Here is a 26,257-nt window from a genome sequence, read left to right as displayed (position 1 = left end):
CCTGCAGTCTGGCGAGCAAGGTGAATGATGCTCTCCACCGATGACACAGGTAGGTGGCGGGACACATGGAGTATTGGGGTGCGATGGGCATCCACAATCTTGACAGGTGGGGCTAGAAGTACAACAGGAAGACATATGGCCAAACTTCCAGCACTTACAGTACTGCATCGGGGGAGGGATATTTGGCTTGACGTCACAGCGGTACACTATCACTTTGACCTTCTCAGGCAATGTGTCACCCTCGAAGGCCAAGATGAAGGCACCGATGGTGACCTGGTTATCCCTCGGACCCCGATGGACGTGCTGGATTAAATGAACACCTCGCCGCTCTAAATTGGTGCGCAGCTCGTCATCAGACTGCAAAAGGAGGTCCCTGTGGAATGTAATACCCTGGACCATATTTAAGCTCTTATGGGGTGTGTTGGTAACAGAAACATTCCCCAACTTGCCACAAAAGAGTAATTCCTGTGACTGGGGAGAGGATGCTGTTTTTATCCGAACTGACCCAGGGCATATTTTGGACAAGCCCTCCAACTCCTCAAACTTGTCCTCCAAATGCTCCACCAAAAACTGAGGCTTCGTGGACATGAAAGATTCCCCATCAACTCTTGTACATATGAGGTACTGGGGCGAATAAACTTCACTGCCATCTTTAGCCTGAAGTTCCTCCCATGGTGTGGCCAGGGAGGGGAACGACTGGGGGTCATATTTCCGGCATTGAAGTTAGACTTTGCCAGCTTAAGAGACTGCTGGCAGCGGATCACCAGCAAGAGATGACGTACTACGCTTCATGGCGTGTCATCCACCCTGATGCCACCCACTCCGACCAGGGTCCCTCCCCTAGTGCGCCACCCAGCCACAGCAAAGGCCATCTGGCAGGATGGTCATTGCTGGGAGTCCCAATGCCCTAGAGTGATGGGCATCTACTCCTTGGCGTATGTGGGGAGTTAATGGCGCAGGCATCAGCGGATGATCCCTGTGTTGTCAGGGGGCTACAACCAACGGGTACACGGTGGCCCCATCACAACTGACTTGCTACCATGCTGGATATGAGGCACAAAGAAGTCCATGGTCATCGTCGGCACGGAAAGTGACACTGCATAGGCATGGTGGAAAATGTACCCAGGAAGGTGTCCTCGCCCAAGAGAAGGAGAATGTGCGGGACTGCAATGCGATGACGAGAAAGTGGGCTAAAGATCTCAGTGCAGGATGGATTCAATGCACCATGTAAGGCACCCTTCCCCAATTGGCTCACTCTTCGGGAAAATTTTGAAAACTAGAGGCCAAACCCTACAGGGGACCATCACACAAAGGCTGAAACATGTGAGACTCCTCTGAGTCGCCTCTTACGACAGGCAGGAATACCTCGGGCCTATTCTATCCCCCGGACCTGCAGGGGAGGGGAAGTAGATATGTGTTTCAAAGTTTTACTGACTTTCAAAGTAGTCATCAGCATTTTTGTAGGAAGAGCTTAGCAGTGCCTGATCTGTTGACAGTTCGAGCAGTGTGGTCTATTGCCCGACGAATTTGTAGCAGTTCTGAAGCAAATGCCATGAATGATAGGACTACCGTTTGAGGGTGCAAAAGGGTCAGGGGTAGTTCTCTGACATAGAGGCTCAAGCATAGTGCTCAGCAAAGTGCTCTGCAACAGCATTTGTGTCGGTAGGGCCATTTATGTTAACACCTGGAACACGTGTTGGGGTCTGGTACCCAAAAACTCATTTGATCTTTGCCCAGACTTGAAAAGGTGATGTATGGCACCCAAAGGTCAAGATGTATCACTCCCAACACTCCTTTTCCCGTCTTCAGTTTAGAAATCGAGTTGAACTCATGAGGGCTTAAGTCAGGGGAGTGCAGTAAGTGGTATAGCACCTAGCAACCCCATCAGTCAAACAAATCAGTAACAGCTTGCACTGTAAGTGCTTGAGCATTGCCCTGCAAAATGATGGTCAGGTCCTGCAGAAAGTGTCATCATTTCTGTATCTATGTTGTTCATTTTTGGAACACAACCTAATACCAGATTAGAGACAGAAGTGATGACACTTTCTGCAGGACCTGACCATCATTTTGCAGGACAATGCTCAAGCACGTAAAGTGCAAGATGTTACTGATTTGTTTGACTGACGGTGCTGCTAAGTGCTACACCACCTACTGCACTCCCCTGACTTAAGCCCTTGTGAGTTCAAATTAATTTATAAAGTGAAGGAAACACTTCACGGCATTTGCTTCAGAACTGCTACAAATCTGTCAGGAAATAGACCGCACTGCTCGAACTGTCAACACAACTGGCACTGCTAAGAATATCCTACGACTTCCACATCGCAGGAAATGGGTTATACAAAATGCTGGTGACTACTTTGAAGGTCAGTAAAACTCGGTAAATAAATAGTTGCCACTATTAAAGTTCAAATCCTGGTATATTTTTAATAGGCCTATATTAATCATTAGAGCTATTGCATTTATGTGACTTGTATACCCAAGCAGCATCCCTAATGTACCACTAAAAAGAAATGCTACTAACAATAATTACTTTCACAGGAATTCCACCTCACACTCAGAAGGATGACAGTATTTGTTTTTATGAGTCCTGTTCCACCACAAATGTGATTATTTATAAATTTGGTTGTATTAAGTAAGGTACTTCTTTGTTTTTTATTCTATAATAAAGAAATAATACTTTTTTTTTACTACAGTACATCAAGTTCCAACATATACAAACATTTAGTCTCCAATAAAAATTAAAATCACACAGAAAAACGTTGTGACTGTCCCATTCTATCACGAGGAATGGCCCTACAATTACTTGAATTTTAGACCTATATTGTGTGTCCACAATAAAAGGCAAATAAGTCTGTTGTAATACTGAAAAGCTTTGGTTGGTTGGTTTTGGGGTTTGATGGGGGCTAAACATTGAGGTCATCAGTCCCCAGTTCCAAACAGACATTCTTGTAAAAGGCATATACAGTAAAAGCGTAACCTCTGCACCCAGAGGGAGGGAACACCAAGGGATACAGAGCTAAAATGAACACTAAAGTAACACAAAATAGAGGACACTTAAAGGAGCAGAGCAAATAGTTGACTAGAGTAAAACAGACTACAGTGGTTGATGGATCAGGTAAAAGGTCAACCACTCAACTACAAACGAAGAACCTCCAGCTGGAAAGCATTGATAGAGGTACCAACACAACTTGTTACCATACAAGACACTATTTTGGTATCCATGTCACAATTAAAAGTCGCTGGAGTGGGTGTAGCCTGAGAAATCATGCAAGAGCGCCCACACTAGAGCGAGTGATAAAACCCAGCTGCACGGATAAAACGTAAAACTGAGTCAGCCGTAGAGGCATCGTCACCGAGAGTTAAAGGAAGTGCAGCTGGTAAATTAAACGACTGCCGCAAGGGGGCTAAAAGGGGGCAGTCCATCAGAAGATGGACCACTGTCAGTCCTGCATCACAGCGATACTTGGGGGGGTTCTCAGGACGAAAGAGATAGCTGTGGGTCAACCGTGTATGTCCAATTCGGAGACGGCAGAGAACAACTGAGTCCATACGCGCGCCCCTCAAGGATGAGTTCCATGCAGCCGTGGATGACTTGACCATGCAGAGCTTACTTGGCTGTGTTCAAGACAGACCATTCAGAGCTCCAGACATCGCGGACTTGCGATGTAGGGCTGACCGGAGGTCTCTTTCCACGAGACCAAGCTCCCGGGGTGGCGAAGTGGTGGCCTGCTTGGCCAACCGATCGACACATTCATTTCCTGGAATGCCGATGTGGCCCGGGGTCCACACAAACGTTGCTGAACGACCACACTCGGCGAGAGCAAAAACAGCATCTTGAATACCGCGCACCAAAGGGTCCCAAGAAAAACACTGGTCGAGTGCTTGCAATTCACTCAGGGAGTCACTGCATATGACAAATGACTCCCCAGGGCAGGAGGAAAGGTGAGCGCGTGCACGATAAAGAGTAACCAGCTCCGCAGTGAAAACACTGCTCCCACAAGGCAGGGAATGCGGCTCAACATAATCGCCATGGATGAAAGCAAACCCAGTGCGTCCATCAACCACAGAACCATCTGCATTGCGAAATGAGGCAAGAAGAACCAGGAATTGTTGACGAAGACTGGCAGGTGGAATGGAGGACTTGGAATCGCAGGACAAATCCAAGCAAAGCCGCAAGCGAGGGAGGGACCAAGGAGGGGTAGAAGAGAGGGCCGGAAGGATGGAGGAAGGGGAAAGGACTCGAGTGACGAGAGAAGGGAACGAACGCGGATCGCGATCCGGAGACCCGACCTAGGCCGCCATCGTGGGGAGGGGAGTGCAGAAGATGGAAAAAGGAGCCTGTGGTTTGGATGGTCGGGTGAGGCATGGATGTGGGCGATGTATGATACAAGCAACTGTTGTCGGCGGAATCGTAGGGGAGGGATTCCAGCTTCTACAAGAAGGCTAGTCACTGGACTAGTGCGGAAGGCACCTCTCGCCAGTCTGACGCCACAATGGAGAATCGGGTCAAGGATCTGCAACACTGAAGGTGCTGCTGAGTCGAACACCACGCTCCCGTAGTCGAGACGGGACTGGACTTAGGTCTTATAGAGCTGTAGGAGGGTTGTTCGTGCAGCCCCCCAAACGGTGTGGCTGAGGCAGGGAAAGATGTTGAGGTGCCGCCAGCACCATTGTTTAAGCTCGCAAAGATGAGGTGTCCAAGTGAGCTGAGCATCAAACAGCATGCCAAAGAAGCGATGCGTCTCCTCAATACGAAGGAGTTCATTGGCAAGGTAGAGCTCTGGATAGAGGTAGACTGTTCGACGACGACAGAAATGCATCACTCGGGTCTTAGAGGCTGAGAACTGAAAACCATGGTTGGATGCCCAAAAATGTGCCTTATGGATAGCTCCCTGCAGCCGCCATTCAGCGACACAGATGCTTGGGGAACTATAATAAAGACAAAAGTCATCGGCATACAGAGAGGAACAGACCGATGAGCCCACCGCAGCCGCAAGACCATTAATCGCCATCAAAAAGAGGGGAACACTGAGAACCGAGCCCTGCGGGACACCGCTCACCTGAATATGAGCAGAGCTAAAATATGTGCCAAGGAGCGATTGGAGAGAAAATTCCGTAGAAAACTCGGAAGTGGTTCCTGTAAGCCACATTCGTGCAGCATAGCAAGGATATGATGGCACCAGGTGGTATCATACGCCTTCCGAAGATCAAAGAAAACAGCAACTAGATGTTCTCGCTGAGTAAAAGCTGTACGAATAGCCGACTCTAGCGAGACTAAATTGTCGATCGCTGAGCGGCCCTGACGGAAGCCCCATCTGTCGCTGGGCTAGGAGGCCCTGAGCTTTGAGGATCCACATGAGCCGCCAACTCACAATCCGTTCCAGGAGTTTGCACATAACGTTGGTAAGGCTGATAGGGCGATAGCTATCAACCACCAGTGGATCTGCACCAGGTTTCAGCACCGGGACGGTAACGCTATCCTGCCAACGAGTTGGGAAAACACCCTCCGTCCAGATGTGGTTAAACAGGGCAAGTAATTCATCTTGACAGTGCGTTGAGAGATGGCGAAGAAACTGGCTGTGAATTCGGTCTGTACCTGGAGAGGTATCGGGGCAAGCTGTAAGGGCACTTTGGAACTCTCATTCACTAAACGGGGCGTTGTATCGTGTGAAACGACAACTGCGTATGCTCAGCCTGCTCTTTATTGGCACGGAATTCTGCGCTGTAGCCTGATGTCACGGAAATATGAGCGAAGTACTCTGCCAGATGTTCGGCAATGGCGATTGGGTCAGTACAAAGTGTACCCCGAAGAGAAAGGGAAGGGACAGACGCATGAGGGCGAAAGCCAAAAATGCGCCGAACCTGAGACCACGCCTGAGATGGGGAGGTGCGAGAACCTATGGTGGCAACATATCGTTCCCGGCAATCCTGTTTGCTCCACCGGATTAACCGCCGAGCCTGGGCCCGCAGCTGTTTAAAGGCAACCAGATTCTCTAGGGAAGGATGACACCAGTGTCGTTGCAGGGCTCGCTGGCAGTCCCGTATAGCTTCTGCAATCTCTGGTGTCCACCAAGGGACTGACTTACGCCTTAGGGTACTTGAAGAGCAGGAGACAGTTGCCTCGACAGCAGAAACAATGGCCATAGTGACCTCTTCCACCGCCAAATCAATGTCACCAGGAAGCGGAGCAATGGCCATAGTAGCTGAGGTGTAGGCTGCCCAATCAGCTCCACGAAGAGACCATCATGGCAGCTGCTCAGGGGGTTGGGATTGAAGAAGAGAAACCAGGATAGGAAAGTGGTCACTACCACAGAGGTCGTCGTGGACCCTCCAACTGGGGTATGGAAGAAGACCTGGGCCACTAAGCAAGAGGTCAATGGCCGAGTATGTGCCATGAGTCAAGCTAAAATATGTGGGAGCACCAGTGTTAAGGAGGCAAATGTCCTGCTGTGCCAAGGGAGCCTCAATGTTCCTACCCTGGCCCAAGATCTGGGCCCCACTTCATTAAGGGTAGTGGGCATTAAAGTTCCCTAAAAGGAGGAATGGTGGGGGGGGGGGGGGGCTGGGTGAACAAGGCAGTTAGGTTGGCAAGAGGGTCAACCTCATCCGGGGGAAGGTAGAGAGAACAGATGGTAAGCTCCATTCCTGCCCAGACTCTAACAGCCACAGCCTCGAGAGCCCTGTGAAGTGGCACTGAGGCACTAGGAACAGTGGCAAGAACATAAACACAGGCACCGCCAGACACCCTGTCGTATTCTACGTGGTTCTTATAGTAACCCTGGTAGCCACAGAGGGACGGGGTTCGCTGAACAGGAAACCAGGTTTCCTGTAGAGCCAGACAAGTGGCAGGGAAGCAGCACAAAAGCTGTTTCAACTCAGCAAGGTGGTGTAAAAAACCATGGCAATTCCATTGAAGGATAATGGTATCCAAATGTGAAGACTTGAAAGAACTGGGAGGGGGGGATAGGTTACGCCTTAGAAGCACTCGCCGCCACCGATTGCGAAGTAGCCTGGTCAACTTCCACAGGAGCTGTGGGTCGAACAACATCTAGCTCCTGAGGGGAAACTAGATGCTCCACATCATCTTCAGGTGCAGTGGTCTCTATGTCCTTCTCCTTTTGCTTTTTCTTCTTTTTGGTAGGGTCCTGTTTGTCCCTCAGGTTATCAGGCTGGGTGGACTTTTCCGACCCAGTCTCACGGACCGAGGAAGACCTGGAAGCCCTATGGCCCTCAGGTGGTGGCTTTTTCAGCCGCTGGCTGACATCTGGAGGGGCAGTAACAATGGAAGGGAGGGCACCAAGCGATCCCTTCCGTGCGAGGGGAGCCGGAGGAGTCGGGCACTCTCTGGCTCAGAGGTGGGGACTGAAGTCCCCAAAGAAGGAGGGGTTGTTACTCCCGATGTTGATAACAGGGGAGCAACGGAAGAGGGTGTTCCCCCAACTATCTGGGGGGCAGGAATAGACGGTCGGGCTGGAGGGCCCACAAAAAGCGGCTGAGCTTGGGGGCTCGTCGCCAGGGATGGCGACATCGAAGCTGCTGCAGCAAACATCGATGAAATGCGCACAGGAGCAAGTCGGTCATACTTGCATTTAGCCTCTGTGTAAGTGAGCCTGTCCAAGGTCTTATACTCCATAATCTTCCATTCTTTTTGATAAACCACGCAGCCTGACGAGCAAGGTGACTGTTTCTGTATGCAGTTGACACAAACAGGAGGCGGTGAACACGGGAGGTTGGGGTGGGAGGCACATCCACACGTAGGGTTGGCATCACATCTCGATGACATATGCCCAAACCTCCAGCACTTAAGGCAGCGCATGGGAGGAGGGACATAAGGCTTAACATCACATCAATATATCATCACCTTGACCTTCTCGGGCAGGGTGTCTCCCTCGAAAGCCAAGATGAAGGCGCTGATGGCAACCCTACTATCTTTAGGTCCCCTGAAGACACGTCATACAAAGTGGACACCGCGGCGTTCCAGATTTGCACGGAGCTCGTCGTCAGACTGCAACAACAGGTCACAATGAAAAATAAGTCCCTGAACCATATTGAGGCTCTTATGAGGTGTAATGGAGACTGCAACATCACCGAGCTTGTCACAAGCTAGCAATGCCCGTGACTGCTCCAGAACTCATTTTAGACATGCCCTCAACTTCTCCAAACTTGTCCTCTAAATTTCCCACAAAAAACTGAGGCTTTGTGGTCAGAAATGGGTCCCCATCTGTTCGGCTGCAAACCAGAAATCGAGGAGAATACGTCTCACCAGGTAATTTAGACCGCTGTTCCTCCCCTGGTGTGGACAGGGAGGGGAACGACTTGGGGTCATACTGTAAAGCATTGAACTTTCGTTTTTTAGAGACTCGTGCTTGCGCACTATTCATATTTTGTTTCATGGTGGTCCTATGAGCAGCTAGGGGAAGGACTGTCCAAACAGACAGAGCCCCGCTTGCCTGGGTAAGCCTAATACAACCGGGGGGTGGCAGGTTCCCCAGAGGTCGCCCGCTAGCAACTGTTCTGCCTCAACAGCCATGCGTCTCCTCGGCGCGCAGCACACCTTGAGATTGAGGTTTTTTTTTATAGAGGTTTATACCATCCTCACGACCCAGGCAGTTAAGCCAAGATCCCCGGGCTCTGTACTGTACAACGTTCCACCGTCGCGCCTTACGGTGGTCGTTGAAGCACGCTCAGAGCTTACGGTATTGTGGGCTGGTGGCGCTTCCCAGTCCCCAGCTCAGGGACCCCGGGGTCGCCAAGCCCGTACCCAGCAACTAAATGCTAAGCCCCCTGAGGGGCTGAAAAGCTTTAATATTTGTCCAAAGTAAAATCTTGAAGCATCCACTTCTCCAATAAAAAGACAATGTCAGCAAAAATATTCACACATTTGCTCTGCAAAGAGTTTCTCGTGTAAAGGCAGCAAAACTGTATCCATAAAGAGAAGGCCTGTTACTGGTTAATTTGGTACAATTATATAACCTTACCATCAGTTCATATTCAAAACATTGGTAAATTTTCAAAATTTTTATTTGATATATTTTATGACGCAAGACTTATGTCACCAGATTCCCACAGAATAATTATCATTACATTGCTACATAAAGCGAAAACATAGATAAATGTGTGACCTATCACATTATCTGTCTCACATTTCACATCTGCGAACTGCTGACAGGAATAGTGTGCAGGTGAGAGTTAAGGAAAGCTAAAGGGGCACTACATAAAAATTAATCAGTTTCCGAAAGGGAAAGATATAAATCTGATCTTACCTGTAATAACAGAAGGGACAACTGGGGAAAAAAGACGATAGACTGTTTCTCTTCAGGTAATTTGTGAATCACAGAAACTATTTGACAATGTTGAGTGGAATACGTTTGAACTTCTGAATAAATTGGGAACGGTGGTGGTGTGCAACACATGCCACCAACGTCATTACCATCACTGCAACAGGAGATTTCATATCCCACACTGCATCTCGAAGTATGCCAGTGGTACAGAGATTGTTAAGTGAAATGGTTGTCTCGGAAACATCAGACCTAAAGTACAGATAGTGGTGGTTGTTTCAAACAAATGACTATGGTAGAAAGTACCATCCTTATAAAAGCTTAAGTTCGAGGTTTGATGAGGTCACATTATTTAATATTTGTTTCACAGCCATCAACAGTGAAAACTCTAAGCAAATCTGTAAACATGGATACAACTGGTCATTGTTGTGTAATACAATACATTAATATGAAAGATCTTAATCCAACTTATACTAAAGCTGAGCTAGAAACTACTCTGGGGGAGTCTACTCATTCATTCCAATTGTAAAATATTGGGCAGCAGATCTGTTATAATAATAAATCCTATTAAACAGAAAGCAACAGAAGATATTGTTAATGGTGTTTTTTGAAGAATTATTGAGTGGTTTTCTGAAAACGGATTCCCCATTAATTTTGGAAAAAAAGGACGCTATTCAATTATGTACAAAAAGTCATACAAACAATTTATGTAGCACATGAACAAGAGTCAGTGAGTAGAATGATCCAAATTTTTGAGTGCTCATATCAATGAAAACTTGAACTGGAAAAAAGCATATTACTGAGCTTCTCAAACACTCAAGTTCAGCTAGTTTTGCTCCTTGTATAATTACTGATCTCAGAAACAAACAAACCAATCTCCTGACATATTTAGCATATTTTCACTCAATAATGTCTCATGGAATAATTTTCAGTGGTAACTCATCACTTAGAAATGAAGTACCGATTACACAAAAGCAAAGCGAGCAGAAAAAAATAAAATGTGGTGTTCATTGGCAGTTGTCATGTAGGTACATTGCCAAGGAGTTATGTATTTTAACTGCATCATCACAATACATATATTAATGAAATTCATCATAAGTATGCCATTGCAATTCGAGAAGAATAATGATCTCCACACATACAACATTAGAGGAAAAAATTACTGTTGGCAGTAATTGGGATTTCAGATCCTGAAAGTAATTACTGGTCAGCTATTCTGTCTCCTTGTTACTGCAAATAGTTCATGGTACAGTACTGCAGAACTCAAGACTCACATCCGATGATGATGACTCTGGGTATATTTGATTCGATCAGTGGTGATCTTGCAATTAGCAATTTATTTTCAGTAGTTACCTCATACAACAAAAAGTGAATGTGATCACAATTTGCAACAAATAAAATACTCAAGTTAGTCAATATACCATTTCACTTGCTCCTGTGGTGATCCGAAAACAACAGTATTCCATGATGTCAGGGCATTTTGACTCATCTAATTATTTGACTTGCACATATATGCAGAGAAAATTTCTTGCTTAGTGCCCTAAACCAGTGGTATTGCACAGAACTCTAACTTATAACTATACCTGCATCCAATGATAACACAGCAAAAATTTGATAAGCATACTTTTTTTGCACCAGCACCAATAAATTTTTCATCTCAGGAGTGTTGTAACTAGAGGTTACATGTATAACTCTGACCAGACACTGAATGTCTGGCCATCCTGTAAGATGGATAGCCGGTGGCCAGATATTCGGCCGAACATCATCCCAAAGCACGCCATACCACATACATCTGAGCAAGCCTTCGGAGGTCAGCGTGGATGATCAGGCAGGTTTTGGTAAACACAGACATTTTAGTTCATGAGTGAACCAAGTGAATGATATACTGACTGACCTGACTATTCTATTGGTTGTGAATTGTAATCACATTCACTTTTTGTTATATGCGATAACTACTGAAAACAATTTGTTAATTGCAAGATAAATTACAAAAAATGTTATCAGAGAACGTGTGGATATAAACAGTGACAATAATAAGTTTTCCATTTGTTTGTTGTATAAAATTCAAATTTCTTGTGGCAGAGAAGAAAGAAAAGCAGCTGTGTACCAAAGACTTAGATTGTTATTTATTCTGTTGATTTGAATTGCTTTGTAACACTGATCCACAACATGTTTGTCCCTAGATATGATGATTAATATCGCCAAGTATGTGCCTATTTACTGAATATATCATTTATGTAAACTGGTTAGGGATGCACAGATGTTTTTGTGAAATGCAGTAATAAAAAATCACCTCACAACTAATAGTAAGTATCTAATCTATCCTAAACCCAATATTTTTATCGTTTAATAGGTACTTCCGCTACGAAAAATTATTTGAGAAAGAAACATCCAATTAAATTCCAAGCAATTAATAAAGGATAGTCACTGCTGTGCCTACACCATCTTTCACCACCTCTGGTATAAGGTTGTCTTCAACATCGACAGAAAAGAAATGAACTGTCAGAATTATTTGGAAGGAAATTGTTTTGGTATGTAAATGACACAGAAGCCAAAAAATATTATTATCGCTTCTAGACAGGATTGGATTTAGATGACTCCTAAAATAAGCTGTGTCCTGTTATAAATTGCCACATTGTACAAACATTCCCCCAAAAAAATGTTCCTGGCATCATGACAGAATTTATGAAAAAATAAAAGAAACATTTGAGATACTCTCACGGTTTCTCGAACGTCAGATATATGGGACTATTTGTAAAGCAATGCCAGATTCCTGAATGTCACTACTTTTCATTGTCTTCTGAATTCCTGCTGGAACATGGAGTTATTGCTATGAAGCCTTCTCCAAGCTCTCACGGGAGTAAATTGGAGAATATGTAGCATGGGAGAGTAATACTATCACAGATCGCTGGGATATGGATGAAACCAAAACAAATTTACTTATTCATGACAGTTGTGCTAGCTGCTTCATCCAGTTGCTTCAGAGGGTTATAATAAAACTGAGCCATAAACGTCTAGCCTCAGGCACAGAAATAATCACTACTGGTAGGCATCTCATAGTGAATGAACAATAATACATCCACACTAGATGCCTGCATAATATAATTTTAAATGTTGCACTTTTCTTTCTGTATTACAAGACATACTGGCTGGCCGGAACTTACCTTAAGGAGCAGAATTTCATGACACTCCCAAATAGAAATGAATGAAATGTGCAGCATTAGCCTCTCGGAACCGAGAGCTGGCTGAAACCTGAAGTAGATCGCTCCAAAACATTTAGTGAGGCATGGAGCATACATTGAAACGGCAGATTAGACACAATAGAGAGGAACGTTCATTACTGATGACAAAAATATTGTGACTATCAAGGTCGAAACTGAGTCTGGTGTGAAGTATCTAGACACGAGTAGTAGGCCTAGGTGATTACAGATGTTTTTACCAGCCAATCAAGGAAAGTCTGCATTCAGTAGTGCAGGAATACCCATATCACGTTATATTAGCTGGTGGTGACTTAGCAAATTTACTGAATATAGACTGAGACGCCAAGAGATTCACTGCAGGTGGTACAGAAAGACAGTCCGGCGAAGTGCTTTAGGTAGAATTTTCAGAAAAGTGCTTTTAACAAATAGTTGGGCAATGCAAGCGCAATGGAAGAATTTTAGACCTCAAAGCTACAAACCATGAACCATGGACAATAATACCATGGACCTTGTTGTTGGAGGTGAGGCTTACATGCTTCAGCAATATAGATAGCCATACCGTAGGTGCAACCACAACTGAGGGGTATCTGAGAGGCCAGACAAATGAGTAGTTCCTGAAGAGGGGCAGCACCCTTTTCAGTAGTTGCAGGGTCAACAGTCTGGATGACTGACTGATCTGGCCTTGTAACACTAACCAAAACGGCCTTGCTGTGCTGGTACTGTGCATGGCTGGAAGCAAGGGGAAACTACAGGCGTAATTTTTCACAAGGGTATACAGCTTTACTGTATGCTTAAATGATGATGAAGTCCTCTTGGGTAAAATATTCCAGAGGCAAAATAGTCTCCCATTCGGATCTCCAGGTGGGGACTACTCAGGAGGACATTGTTCTCAGGAGAAAGAAAACTGATGTACTACATATTGGAGTGTGGAATTCAGATTCCTTAGTTGGGAAGGAGTGCGGGTAAGCAACTACAAACAGCATAGTGAACACCTTATTGTGGTCAAGATAGACACGAAGCCCACGCCTACTACAGTAATACAAGTTTATGTGCCAACTAGCTCTGCAGATGACGAAGAAATTGAAGAAATGTATGATGAGATAAAATAAATTATTCAGAAGTGAAGGGAGACGACAATTTAATAGTCATGGGTGACTGGAATTTGACAGAAGGAAAAGGTAGAGAAGGAAACGTAGTAGGTGAATATGGATTGGGGGTAAGAAATGAAAGAGGAAGCCGTCTGGTAGAATTTTGCACAGAGCATAACTTAATCATAGCTAACACTTGGTTCAAGAATCATAAAAGAAGGTTGTATAGATGGAAGAAGCCTGGAGATACTAACAGGTTTCAGATAGATTATATAATGCTAAGACAGAGATTTAGGAACCAGGCTTTAATTGTAAGACATTTCCAGGGGCAGATGTGGATTCTGACCACAATCTATTGGTTATGAACTGCAGATTAAAACTGAAGAAACTGCAAAAAGGTGGGGATTTAAGAACATGGGACCTACATAAGCTGACTAAACCAGAGGTTGTACAGAGCTTCAGGGAGAGCATAAGGGAACAATTGACAAGAATGGGGGAAAGAAATACAGTAGAAGAAGAATGGGTAGCTTTGAGGGATGAAGTAGTGAAGGTAGCAGAGGATCAAGTAGGTAAAAAGACAAGGGCTAGTAGAAATCCTTGGGTAACAGAATAAATATTGAATTTAATTGATGAAAGAAGAAAATATAAAAATGCAGTGAATGAAGCAGTCAAAAAGGAATACAAATGTCTCAAAAATGAGATCAACAGGAAGAGCAAAATGGCTAAGCAGGCATGGATAGAGGACAAATTTAAGGATGTAGAGGCTTATCTCACTAGTGGTAAGATAGATACTGCCACAGGAAAATTAAGGAGACCTTTGGAGAAAACAGAACCACTTGTATGAATATCAAGAGCTCAGATGGTAACCCAGTTCTATGCAAAGAAGGGAAAGCAGAAAGGTGGAAGGAGTATATAGAGGGTGTATACAAGGGTGATGTATTTGAGGGCAATATAATGGAAATGGAAGAGGACGTAGATGAAGACGAAATTGGAGATATGATACTACGTGAAGAGTTTGGCAGAGCACTGAAAGACCTAAGTCGAAACAAAGCTCCGAGAGTAGACAACATTCCATTATAACTACTGACAGCCTTGGTAGAGCCGGTCCTGACAACACTCTACCATCTGGTGAGCAAAATGTATGGGACAGGCGAAATACCCTCAGACTTCCAAGAAGAAAATAATAATTCCAATCCCCAAGAAAGCAGGTGTTGACAGATGTGAAAATTACCGAACTATCAGTTTAATAAGTCACAGCTGCAAAATACTAACATGAATTCTTTACGGGCGAATGGAAAAACTGGTAGAAGCTGACCTCGGGGAAGATCAGTTTGGATTCCGTAGAAATGTTGGAGCCCGTGGGGCAATAATGACCCTCTGACTTATCTTACAAGATAGATTAAGGAAAGGCAAACCTACGTTTGTAGCATTTGTAGACTTACAGAAAGCTTTTGACAATGCTGACTGGAATACGCTCTTTCAAATTCTGAAGGTGGCAGGGGTCAAATACAGGAAACAAAAGGCTGTTTACAATTTGCTCAGAAAACAGATGGTAGTTATACGAGTCAACGGGCATGAAAGGGAAGCAGTAGTTTGGAAGGGAGTGAGACAGGGCTGTAACCTTATGTTATTCAACCTGATGTTATTCAATCAGTATATTTAGCAAGCAGTAAAGGAAACAAAAGAAAAATTTGGAGTAGAAAATTAAATCCATGGAGAAGAAATAAAAACTTTGCAGTTTGCCGATGATATTGTAATTCTGTCAGAGACAGCAAAGGGCCTGGAACAGTAGTTGAATGGAATGGACAGTGTCTTTAAAGGAGGATATAAGATGAACAACAACAAAATCAAAATGAGGATAATGGACTGTAGTCGAATTACGTTGGGTGATGCTGAGGGAATCAGATTAGGAAATGAGACATTTAAAGTAATAGAAGAGTTTTGCTGTGTGGGGAGCAAAATAACTGGTGATGGTCGAAGTAGAGAGGATATAAAATGCAGACTGGCAATGGCAAGGAAAGCATTTCTAAAGAAGAGAAATTTGTTAACACTGAGTATAGATTTAAGTGTCAGGAAGTCTTTTCTGAAAGTATTTTTTTGGAGTGTAGCCATGTATACAAGTTAAACATGGACGATAAGTAGTTTGGACAAGAAGAGAATAGAAGCTTTCGAAATGTGGTGCTACAGACGAATGCTGAAGATTATATGGGTACATCACGTAACTAATGAGGAGGTATTGAATAGAATTGGGGAGAAGAGAAATTTGTGGCACAACTTGACTAGAAGAAGGGATTGGTTGGATCACCAATTTAGTATTGGAGGGCAGTGTGGAGGGTAAAAATCATAGAGGGAGACCAAGAGATGAATACACTATGCAGATTCAGAAGGATGTAGGTTGCAGTAGGTACTGGGAGATGATGAAGCTTGCACAGGATAGAGTAGCATGAAGAACTGAATCAAACCAGTCTCTGGACTGAAGACCACAACAACAGCTACAAATAGGCCTGACCTTATTGACAGTGTCTGTGGAAAGATAGGAATTAGTGACCACTATGCCGCAATAGTGACGATCATTGCTAAAGTTAGTAAATCTCTGAAGTACTATACTCCACACGGCGAGGGAAGAGCTCTGACAGTTGATGTGGCCTTGGCTCACGTGTTTCGCGCATTCACGAGGGCCAATCAGATCATGAACTTTTGTTTGCATTACTGTGGCAACGCCCCAGCGTTGTGGTTGTGCTGGGCAACCGCTGCTTTCAGTTAGTTGCGTCATGTGCTATGCTCAGGTTTGTGTGTATGTGTGTGCATTCTGTTACTTCTTTGAGTTTCTTGCCGTAAGTGGAAAATGGCTACCTGTAGTGCAGAGAAGAGAGCTTTAGCGAAAGGAGCTATGCTGAAATCCCAGACATGTGAATTTATATGCAGATTGCATGTTTACTTTGATAGGGAAAGGGACAATGGTGGGCCTTTGACATCAGTGAGTAAACTGGTTGACAGAGTGGCAGAAGCATTGAACATCTCTACAGCGACAGTGAAGAGAGTCACAAATGATAAGGAGGCTGCCAATTTGGCTGCGAAACTGTTATTGTGACACCTGGATACTCAAGGAAAAGATTGTGTCGTGTGACCAAAAAGGACAACTTTGACGAACGTTTTATCAGGCAACACACAGACGCGTACTACAAGAGAAAGTAGTATCTGACACTTAAAAAGTTGATGGCATCACTGTAGGACAGTGGTTAGTTCATAGGCAGAACAAGTCTCTCCACTGTTTTGAAAAAAATTGGCTTCCATTGGAAAAAGTTTTCAGGACAAAATGAATTAATGGAATGTGGAGGCATTGTAGCATGGAAATGTCGTTTTTTTTGCGTGAGTTGCTAGTAATGAATCCGGAAAAGGTAATACGGATTGACGAAACATGGGTCAACGTGCATCATGCATGTTCCGTTGCATGGACAGACGACATGCGCGACGGAACTGGTAAGGGAGGGTGACTAATTATAGTTCATGCTGGCTCTATGTACGGTTTTGTGTCTGGGCTATGACGATGTTTGAGTAAAAAAAAAACTGTCGACTACCACGAGGAGATGGTTTGCTACCAAACGTCAATTCTGGTAGTGTTTTTGTAATGCACAATATGCCGTACCATTCTGTACAATTAAATAAGGCACCACCGGCTGTTGCAAGGAGAGATGAAATAGTCACTTGGTTGAAAGGTAGTAAAATAGACTTCGAACACAATATGCGGAAAGTGGAACTTCTGGAATTAGTGAAATGACACAAGCCACAGAAAATGCATTATGTTATTGATACAGTAGCAGAAAACCACGGCCAAAATGTTATACGTCTTTCACCGTACCACTGCAATTACAACGCAATTGAACTTATCTGGGCTCAAATAAACGCAGATGTTGTGGAACGAAACAAAACCTTTACTTTGGGAGACACAGAAAGGCTGGTAAATAAGGCTGTCACATGAACAACGCAAGAAAATTGGAAGAATGTCGTGAACCACGCGTGGAAAGAGATTACAAGGTCAAACATAGAAGAAAGTGTAAGAGAAGAATCCGTTCATAATATTGTAATTTCTTTATCAGATGATGAGAACAGTAGCAGTGAAGATACCGAAGACTATGTGGTTGTTCTCCTGCACAAAAAATAGAGATAACGTCCTTATTCGATATTTTACACGTAACATTTGTGCAATTTGCTTTACCTAGTTAATGTTGAATAATTTTTATTTAATTATTATAAAATCCACAGTTCGGCCTTTGCCATTTTCAAGTACATTAGCTTATTTATATGTCAAAATATATCAGACTGGTATGAAATACAGCGAATATAACAATATAATAAAAATTGTTGCAGTCAAATGGCTGCAACATCGTTAAAGAAAATATTTACGTGTGTGTGTGTGTGTGTGTGTGTGTGTGTGTGAGGTGACAAACACTGGTATCATCAGGAGTGCCCCATGAAAGTGAGAAAGTGTGACAGGGCGGCTCTTATTCACTATATTCATAAATGACCTTATGGATATGGTGAGCAACAATTTACAGCTGTTTGCTTATGACACTGTAGTATATGGGAAGGTGTCATTTTTGAGTGACTAGTCAAGATGACTTACAAGGTGACAATGACTGAATCATATGGGGGGGGGGGGGGGGGACATAGATTAGTTACAAACTACAGTGTGCATAGACTTTATTCAACATGTAAATATCACTATGGATTTAGATTATGACGTATTCAATATGCCTGCCCTCATTTGCGATGATGTGGTGCAGACGAATATTAAAATTCTGTTTGACCTGCTGAAGGGTTGGAACATCGATGCTGTCAATGACCTCTAGAATGGCTGTTTTCAGCTCAGCAATGGTTTTGGGGTTATTGCTGTACAATATAGCCCCATAAAAGGGAGTCACTTGTGTTCACATCCAGAGAATGTGGCAACCAATCAATGCCAGTGGCCTCTGGGTACCTCAGAGCCAAAATGCGGTCCCCAGAATGCTCCTCCAGGACATCAAACAGTTTTTTCCTGCTTCGACGGGGTCGAGCTCCATCTTGCGTGAACCAGATCTTGTTGAAAAGAGGCTCATTTTGGATACTGAGGATGAAATCATCTCCCAAAACTTTCACGGACCATTGGGTATTCACTGTGACATCACGGAACATTGCACTGATTACTCCGTGACCGGACACTGCACACCACACAGTCACCCACAGAGGGTGAAGACACTTTCCAATTGCGAAATGCAGATTATCAGTCCTCCAAATGCTTCAATTGTGCTTATTGATGAACTCACCCAAATGAAAGTGGGCTTCGTCGCTAAACCAAACCATACAGCGTGAACTAATTCCCACCAGGCCCTGTGGCCAATTGTGCAGTTTGAACATCGTAACACCAACTGTTCAGAAGTTATGATGAATTTATTTCATATAGTTCAATAATTGTCACCCTGCAGACAGAATTTCTAGTTGGTGTGATGGATGGCAATGCAGATGAGTAGGAAAGACAATCCAGTAATGTTCAAATACAACATTAGTAGCGTACTGCTTGACCAGTCACAGCGATTAAATATCTAGGCATAACGTTGCAAAACAACATGAAACGGAATGAGCAGGACAGGTTGATAGTATAGACAGCAAATGCTTGATGTTTATTTTTATCAGGAGAATTTTGGGAATGGGTAGCTCATCCATAATGGAGACGGCATACAGAAAGCTAGTATGACCAATTCTTGAGTTCTGTTCAAGCTTTTGCGATCCCCACCAGGTTAGATTAAAACAAGAAATCGAAGCCATTCAGAGGTGTGCTGCTAAATGTATTGCTGGTAGGTTCAATCAGCTTCCCTGGAGGGAAGAAGATGCTCTTTCACAAGGCACTACTGCAGAAATTTAGAGAACCGGCATTTGGCCAAACTGCACAATGATTTTATTGCCACCAATGTACATCTCGCATATGGGCAGCAAAGTTGTGAGAGAAGGAAATGACTAGCAGCGATGCATGGTACTCTCTGCCACGCACTGGTCAGTGGCTTGCAGAATATGTATGTACATGCAGCCTTTTACTTTATTAAGTAAATTATTTGTAAAACAGCACTGTACACTGTGGGTCAACCTAATGAGGCGCCACTGTTTTAAACCAGTGCAGTCCTGTACACCCCCCCCCCCCCCCCCCCCCCCCACACACACAAACACAACATTCTCTGACTGCCAACGCCACACTGCGAGCAGCAGCACATTGTGGGAGAAGCAACTGGGTGGTGATGGTGAGGAGGAGGCTGGTGCGGGGAGGGGGAGGAATAGCAGAGTAGGGATGGGGTACGGTAAAGTCCTGCTTCTGGGAGCATACAGCAACGAGGTAAGGAGAGGGTGAGGCAGCTAGGTGCAGTCTGGAGGTTAAACGGAGAGGGGGTAGAGGGAGGCAGTGGTAAAGGAGGGAGGACTGTGGGTTCATTAATTGAATACAGGGCTGTTTAGTGCTGAAGAAGATAGGCGTGTAAAGGGCAATGACCAATGAAGGTTGAGGCCAGGAGGATTATGGGTTCGTAGGATGTATTGCAGAATTCAGTAATGCTTGTGTAGGTGGGAAGCATCCCGATGGCACAGGATGCGAAGCATTCACTGAACTGAAGAATGTCGTGTTGGGCAGAGTGCTTAGCTAGTGGGTGATCCAGCTGTTTCTTGGGCATAGTTTGTCAGTGGCCATTCATGCTGACAGGCAGCTTGTTGGTTGTCATGCCCACATAGAATGAAGCACAGTGGTTGCAGCATAGCTCATAGATCACATGACTGGTTTCACAGGAAGTCCTGCTTTTGATGGGTAGGTGATGTTTGTAACCGGACTGGAGTAGGCAATGGTGGGAGGATGTGTGGGGCAGGTCTTCCATTTAGGTCTATTACAGGGATATGAGCCATGAGGCAAGGTGTTGTGTAGGAATGGACAAGGATATTGTGTAGGTTCAGTGGGCAGCAGAATATCACTGTGGGACTGGGAAGGTTAGCGGGTAGGGCATTCCTCAATGAAATGCATGATGAGAACAGTCGAAACCCGACGGAGAATGTGATTCAGTTGCTCCAGTCCTGTGTGGTCCTGAGTCACAAGGGGAATGCTCCTTTGTGCAGTCTTTGAAGACCGCAGCGAGATCCTTGGTGTATTTCAAGAAGGACTGCTCATTACTACAGATGCAACACCCATGGGTCGCTAGGATCTTTTTGGGATGGAATGGGTAGCAGTTGTTGACGGGGAGCTTTTGCTGGTGGTTGGTAGGTTTGATGTGGACGGAGGTACTGATGTAGCCATCTTTGAGGTGGAGTTACATGTCGAGGATGGTGGCTTGTTGAGTTGAGGAGAACCAGGTGAAACAAATGGGGGAGATGATGTTCGGGTTCTGGAGGGATGTGGATAGGGTGTCCTCACCCTCAATCCAGATTGCAAAGATGTCATCAATGAATCTGAACGAGGTGAGGGTTTGGGATTCTGGGTGGTTAGGACAGATTCCTCTACATGGCCCATAAATAGGTTGGCATAGGATGGTGGCATGTGTGTGCCATAGTTATACCCCAGATTTGTTTGTAGGTGATGCCTTTAAAGAAGAAGTCATGGTGACCAGGAAGAGTGCTGTAGTCACCATGTGATACAGGATCAGGAAATGTGGAGAGTTGGTGGAGTAAGTGGTTGGTATCTTTTCTATAGGAGGGTAGGTTGTGGGTAATAGGCTGAAGATGCTACCTGTGAAACCAATCATGTGATCTACAAACTAAGCTGCAATCACCCACAATGATCCTCCCCCAATTTTAATGTTTACCATTTGTTTCATTCTTCTGCAGAAAATTCTCATCTCTTGAGACCTTTGCAGATGCTTGTGACAATCAGAATCTACACCAGAAAGGAAGTACAGTTAGCCCATAACAATGTTTTAAAGATTCATTACTATTCATTTTCAAATGTAGCAGTAAGAGTTTCAGTGTACCTACCCCTAGTGTCTGTCACTTGGAAAGTCATTTGTGAGAATGACCTACACACATTCTGAACAGGATGGTGTCAAATACGAACAATCTATCTTAAGAGTTTATACAGAATTCACCTCTTACACTGCACACGCAGATACTGTATTTCATATATGGGTCTAGTGTAGCAGGGGATACAACCCGTCGGCTTTGGACAATGACGTCACAAGTCGCCAGAGAGCAGTTTACCATTTTCGCTTTTGCTGTTATGTTTCAGTTTCGTTTTTTTACTGATTGCTTAATAAAGTGGATTTGTTTATTCTATCTCGTGAGATTTTTTTTTTAAAGCCAAAAAACACTTATCAGCTACAGAAAGGAACTACAACACTAAGAAGAATCGCTTCTCGTTTGGCGACTTGTGACGTCATTGTCCAAAGCCGACGGGTTGTATCCCCTGCTACACCAGTCCCTCATATATTTACAATATTAAATAACTGACAAACCCCCCCTCCCCCCGACACACACACACACACACACACACACACACACACACACACACACACACAGTCAGTGGGGGGGGGGAAGGGGGGAGGGGGGAGGGGGGAGAGAGGGGGGGAGAGAGAGAGAGAGAGAGAGAGAGAGAGAGAGAGAGAGAGAGAGAGAGAGAGGGAGAGGGAGAGGGAGAGGGAGAGGGAGAGGGAGAGGGAGAGAGGGAGAGGGAGAGAGGGAGAGGGAGAGAGGGAGAGGAGAGAGAGGAGAGAGAGAGAGAGAGAGAGAGAGAGAGATTAAACCAATTGCTTTATTTGAAAGCTACAAAGAGCACAAGTAAGACTTGTGGTAAGCAATGTTGTAGGAGAAATGCCTTCAAACTTTCCATTTGTTGTACCGTAATGAATATAACCTCTTAAGTTCATTATGGTACAACAAATGGAAAGTATTAAAACACTTCTCCTACAACATAAACATACATACATGTTCTTCCATTTTTAGAATTCACCTAATAAATCAAAACAAGAAATGATACCTTGAAGATTGGTTAGAGGAAAAAGGAGGTTAGGTAGAAAAATAATCACATTCAGTGTGACAATGCTCAAACATCATGACATTTGACATAAAATAAATAAATAGGCCTATAGGTATTCTGCAGGGTGGATGCTAGACAAAGAATGGCACAGTTCATTACTCATAAACTTACCTGTAAACTATGAACAAGACATGGCACCAATGATAGGCCCTTATGCGACAATGCTGTAAGGATTTCTTCCCTTGTTGTGGCAATAACAACAGCAGTAATATGATCTATCTTTAGGTCCCACTCTTGAAATAATGCATCAAAAGTAATACTCCACTGACTCGAGTCCATATCAGCAGCACAGTGTATTGAACATAACACTTTTGTTTCCATTACTGGCTCAACAGACGGCTGGTAATGAACTGACACAGTGATATACAGTTCTCCACTTGCAAGGCTCCATTCCTCTATACTCATTGACATTTCGCTGTTTATACCTGACAGTGCTGACATGGCAGAATCCTTGAAAGAATCATATATCTTGGGTATTATTTCTTCTTCAAGCTTGGTCTTACTTGGTATTTCACATGGTGAACGTAGCGTTGCTATAAGTCTCTGAAATCCACGACCTTCAACAACATCAGGTAACTGTAAATCTAAAATGATAAATTCTGCTATTGCGTCAGACACTGTCTTACCATCCACCATACTATGGATGTGGCTACTAGAATTGTTTTCTTCTGGAAGAATAATGGCAACATTTTGATTGCTCATTCCTTGCGTATTACCCTTCAGGACAACACGAACATTCTGGTTACTAGACGAATCATCGTCTATGTTCTGAAGAGTTATATTTGGATCCGTTATAAACTGTATATCTCCCTCAATCTGCACGGTTCCGTCCGCAGCCGTTGTGTAAATATGTGGTGAAAGTCCAGGCAACTTTAGCTTTTTCATTGCGCGCTTTTCCTTGGGATCCATGCTTGGCCTACGGGGCGGCGCTGACGCCTCCAGCTCCAACAACTCGTGGGCATGTTTATTTTGCAAGTGCATTCTTAAATTACTGGTGTTTCGATTATATGTTATTTGCGTCTTGCAAAGTATGCAGACAATTTTTACCTTTGTCAAAATATCTCCCTCATCGGTAGCAGGGAATCCGAAATACTTCCAGTAAATACTCCTCATTGACATCGGCACAACCAACTTCTTATACGTAAATGTGTGTTTTTCTTCCATCATTTTTGCTAACATCATCTGCATTTGTATTTTTGAATCCATGTCTTGGTTTCCTCATAATATTTAAAGGAAATCCATTTTAAATATTTACACTACATACAACACACGCCTAACACTTCGAAGCATGACATTCACAATCATTTTCATAGAAAACGACACCCAAGTATTTAATTTACTGACATTGTCGCTCCACAACACACTACACTACGCTTGTGTAGGCAATCTTAAAACGCACAATTCACTTCAAAATGGATGCCACACATTTCATATACGTTGAAGTTAATACCATGAAGTGATACCGAGAAAAACTACAAAAAGTGTAAACACTTTGTAACTTTAAATTGTTTATCACTCAAAATTTACCGCGATATTTCCGATATAATCAACTTTTGACAAATAGATATCGACGTTCAATCCCTCGTTTTTGGTCGCAAATACTCGCACTGTTCCGACGCCATCAATATCGACTACGTAGTACGTAGGTTTGTGCAAAGATTTCCATAACGGAACATGTGACTCTACTCGCGTCAGAGATATGCAAATAAAAAGACGTTATCGCCACAAACACGCCCAAAATGTACGTACCTAATTTTTAGAGAGTTTTTTGCATCAGTTTAGACTGTTATTATTATTATGATTGTTACTGTTTCGTTTGGTCATCTAAAGAACACTTAGAATCATTAGTTCGCTTAGAGGTCGAGTCACACTGGACGTCAACGGAACTGAACGGAAGGGCGACGTAACAGGGAGGCACCCAAGTTTTGTGCTCACTTAAAGATAAGTTATTTGGCGTGCAATAACGGCTAGTTCTGTAAAGACTATGCAGTAAATACGTGTAATAGTGTGTGTTGTCAGTCTCCTATTAAAAGTTTCACTTTTTTTTACGTATCATTCAAGAAAACGCTAAATGTTCGTAAATCCGGTCTGTAGTCATATAATTGTGTACGTTTTGTCGTGGTAAGCAGACGGTCATTGCTTTTTTTACCAGCATAGTTAAGCAGAGCTTATTCCTACATTTTTTTAGTTCATGTTTCCGGAAGGTGTGTAAATTTATTTTGTTTCTTTCAAAAAATTTCCACTACTAGTTTCCTTTACTTAGAGTTTCATATGGGATAAATTTTTGCAAATGATTTTTCTTATTCCTCAGTAAGTTAATAAACTTATTCTTGCCTAATCATTAAGTATCATGAGCGAAAAACACGTGATTTGCTGTAGATTTGTTAGTTTGGGGTATGATATGATGCTTCTTTTCTATCGAAATGACTGTAGTGGCATTGGAATTGAGGAAGTAAATATGGTCCTTAAGTGATTTTACAGAATACACAGTAGTGACAGGAATGTAGTTTAACATGAAAAAATATATCTAACATATATTGGGAATCCAGGAAAACAGTTGAAAAGAAACTCAGAAAGTACAAATGCTCTATGATATAGTAATTAGTCTTACTCAAATTGCATTGACCAATAAGCAACAAGCTATGTTAAAGACTTTCAATACAATTTTTGACTTGATCTTAAGATGAATAAAATCAAAGAAATTATTGGGGAAATAATATTAGTTACTAAAGTAGCTAAGGTAGATCAATCAAAACTAATACAGCTTTTAAAATAGAAAAATGCCAATGGAACAGTATTCAGATATTGAGTAACCTTCATAAAAACTAGAAATGGCTGAAGTTACCATTACTGAGGGCGATAAAGATAATACAGATGTCATATATGATAGCAACTACATTAAAAAAATCAAAGTCCTTGTTTAATCCAAATGGGATTATTGGCTTTAAAAAAGATGCCACCAGAGATATATAATTCTTGAACAAGAAAAATAGAGACTACTACCTTCCTGTTTCAGAAAGCTAGAAGAGGTCTTCTATAGATACTACCACCTTCCTGTTTCAGAAAGCAAGAAAGCAATTTCTAGCTCTATGATCCACAGTCTCACGTGGCTACCTTTATGACACGACAAAATCAGCAAAGAAATAGAGATGTTACAAGCAGGTAGCAGTAGCTAGTGGATCTAAAACCTATGATGTGTCTATTGTATATAAGCAACTTCAAAAACAGAAGACTCACAAAATGCTAATGAAAATGGCTTGACCTAGGAAAAACAAAGAAAAGATAAAAAAAGTTCACTCTCATGACATACAACGACTAACTATCATGGAAAGTGGAGCTATGTTTTATAGAAACAAATGCAAAGTTTGGCTTTGAAACATTTATGGCAAATGAGTATCCCTCAAATAGTCATATTATGCAATATGTAGCAAACCCTACTGCTAGGTGGCCTTTTACAAGGTGAAGGCATCCTGGTGAGAAGTTACAGCGTTACAATCCACCTGGAGACAGCAGATTCGCTTAGTATTGGCTGAATGAAGCAGACCCTAATAAGGTAGCGAAAATTTCCCTTGTCCCGTATTGGCTGATAAGTTTGAGGCAGCAACTTTGGTGTCATTGCTGGTTAGAATCAGGTGGTGATGGCCAAGGTGAATGGTC

At 43.4% G+C, this 26,257-nt stretch overlaps 1 protein-coding gene across 2 annotated transcripts in view; it reads right to left on the bottom strand.

The window, feature by feature from the left end:
• Positions 1-24,220, bottom strand: part of LOC124799511 (E3 SUMO-protein ligase ZBED1) — a 59,630-nt gene extending 35,410 nt beyond the window's left edge. For both annotated transcript variants that reach the window (XM_047262929.1, XM_047262930.1), the window contains exon 1: positions 22,712-24,220. In XM_047262929.1, coding sequence (XP_047118885.1) covers positions 22,712-23,806 — 1,095 coding nt within the window. In that variant the 5' untranslated portion in view covers positions 23,807-24,220. The remainder of the gene's footprint in view (positions 1-22,711) is intronic.
• Positions 24,221-26,257: the final 2,037 nt, after the last annotated feature.

This window comes from Schistocerca piceifrons, chromosome 1 (assembly GCF_021461385.2).
Source record: "Schistocerca piceifrons isolate TAMUIC-IGC-003096 chromosome 1, iqSchPice1.1, whole genome shotgun sequence".
Taxonomy (NCBI): Eukaryota; Metazoa; Arthropoda; class Insecta; order Orthoptera; family Acrididae; genus Schistocerca; species Schistocerca piceifrons.
The sequence above is the reverse complement of the archived record's forward strand: the minus strand, read 5'-3'. Positions and strand labels throughout refer to the sequence as shown.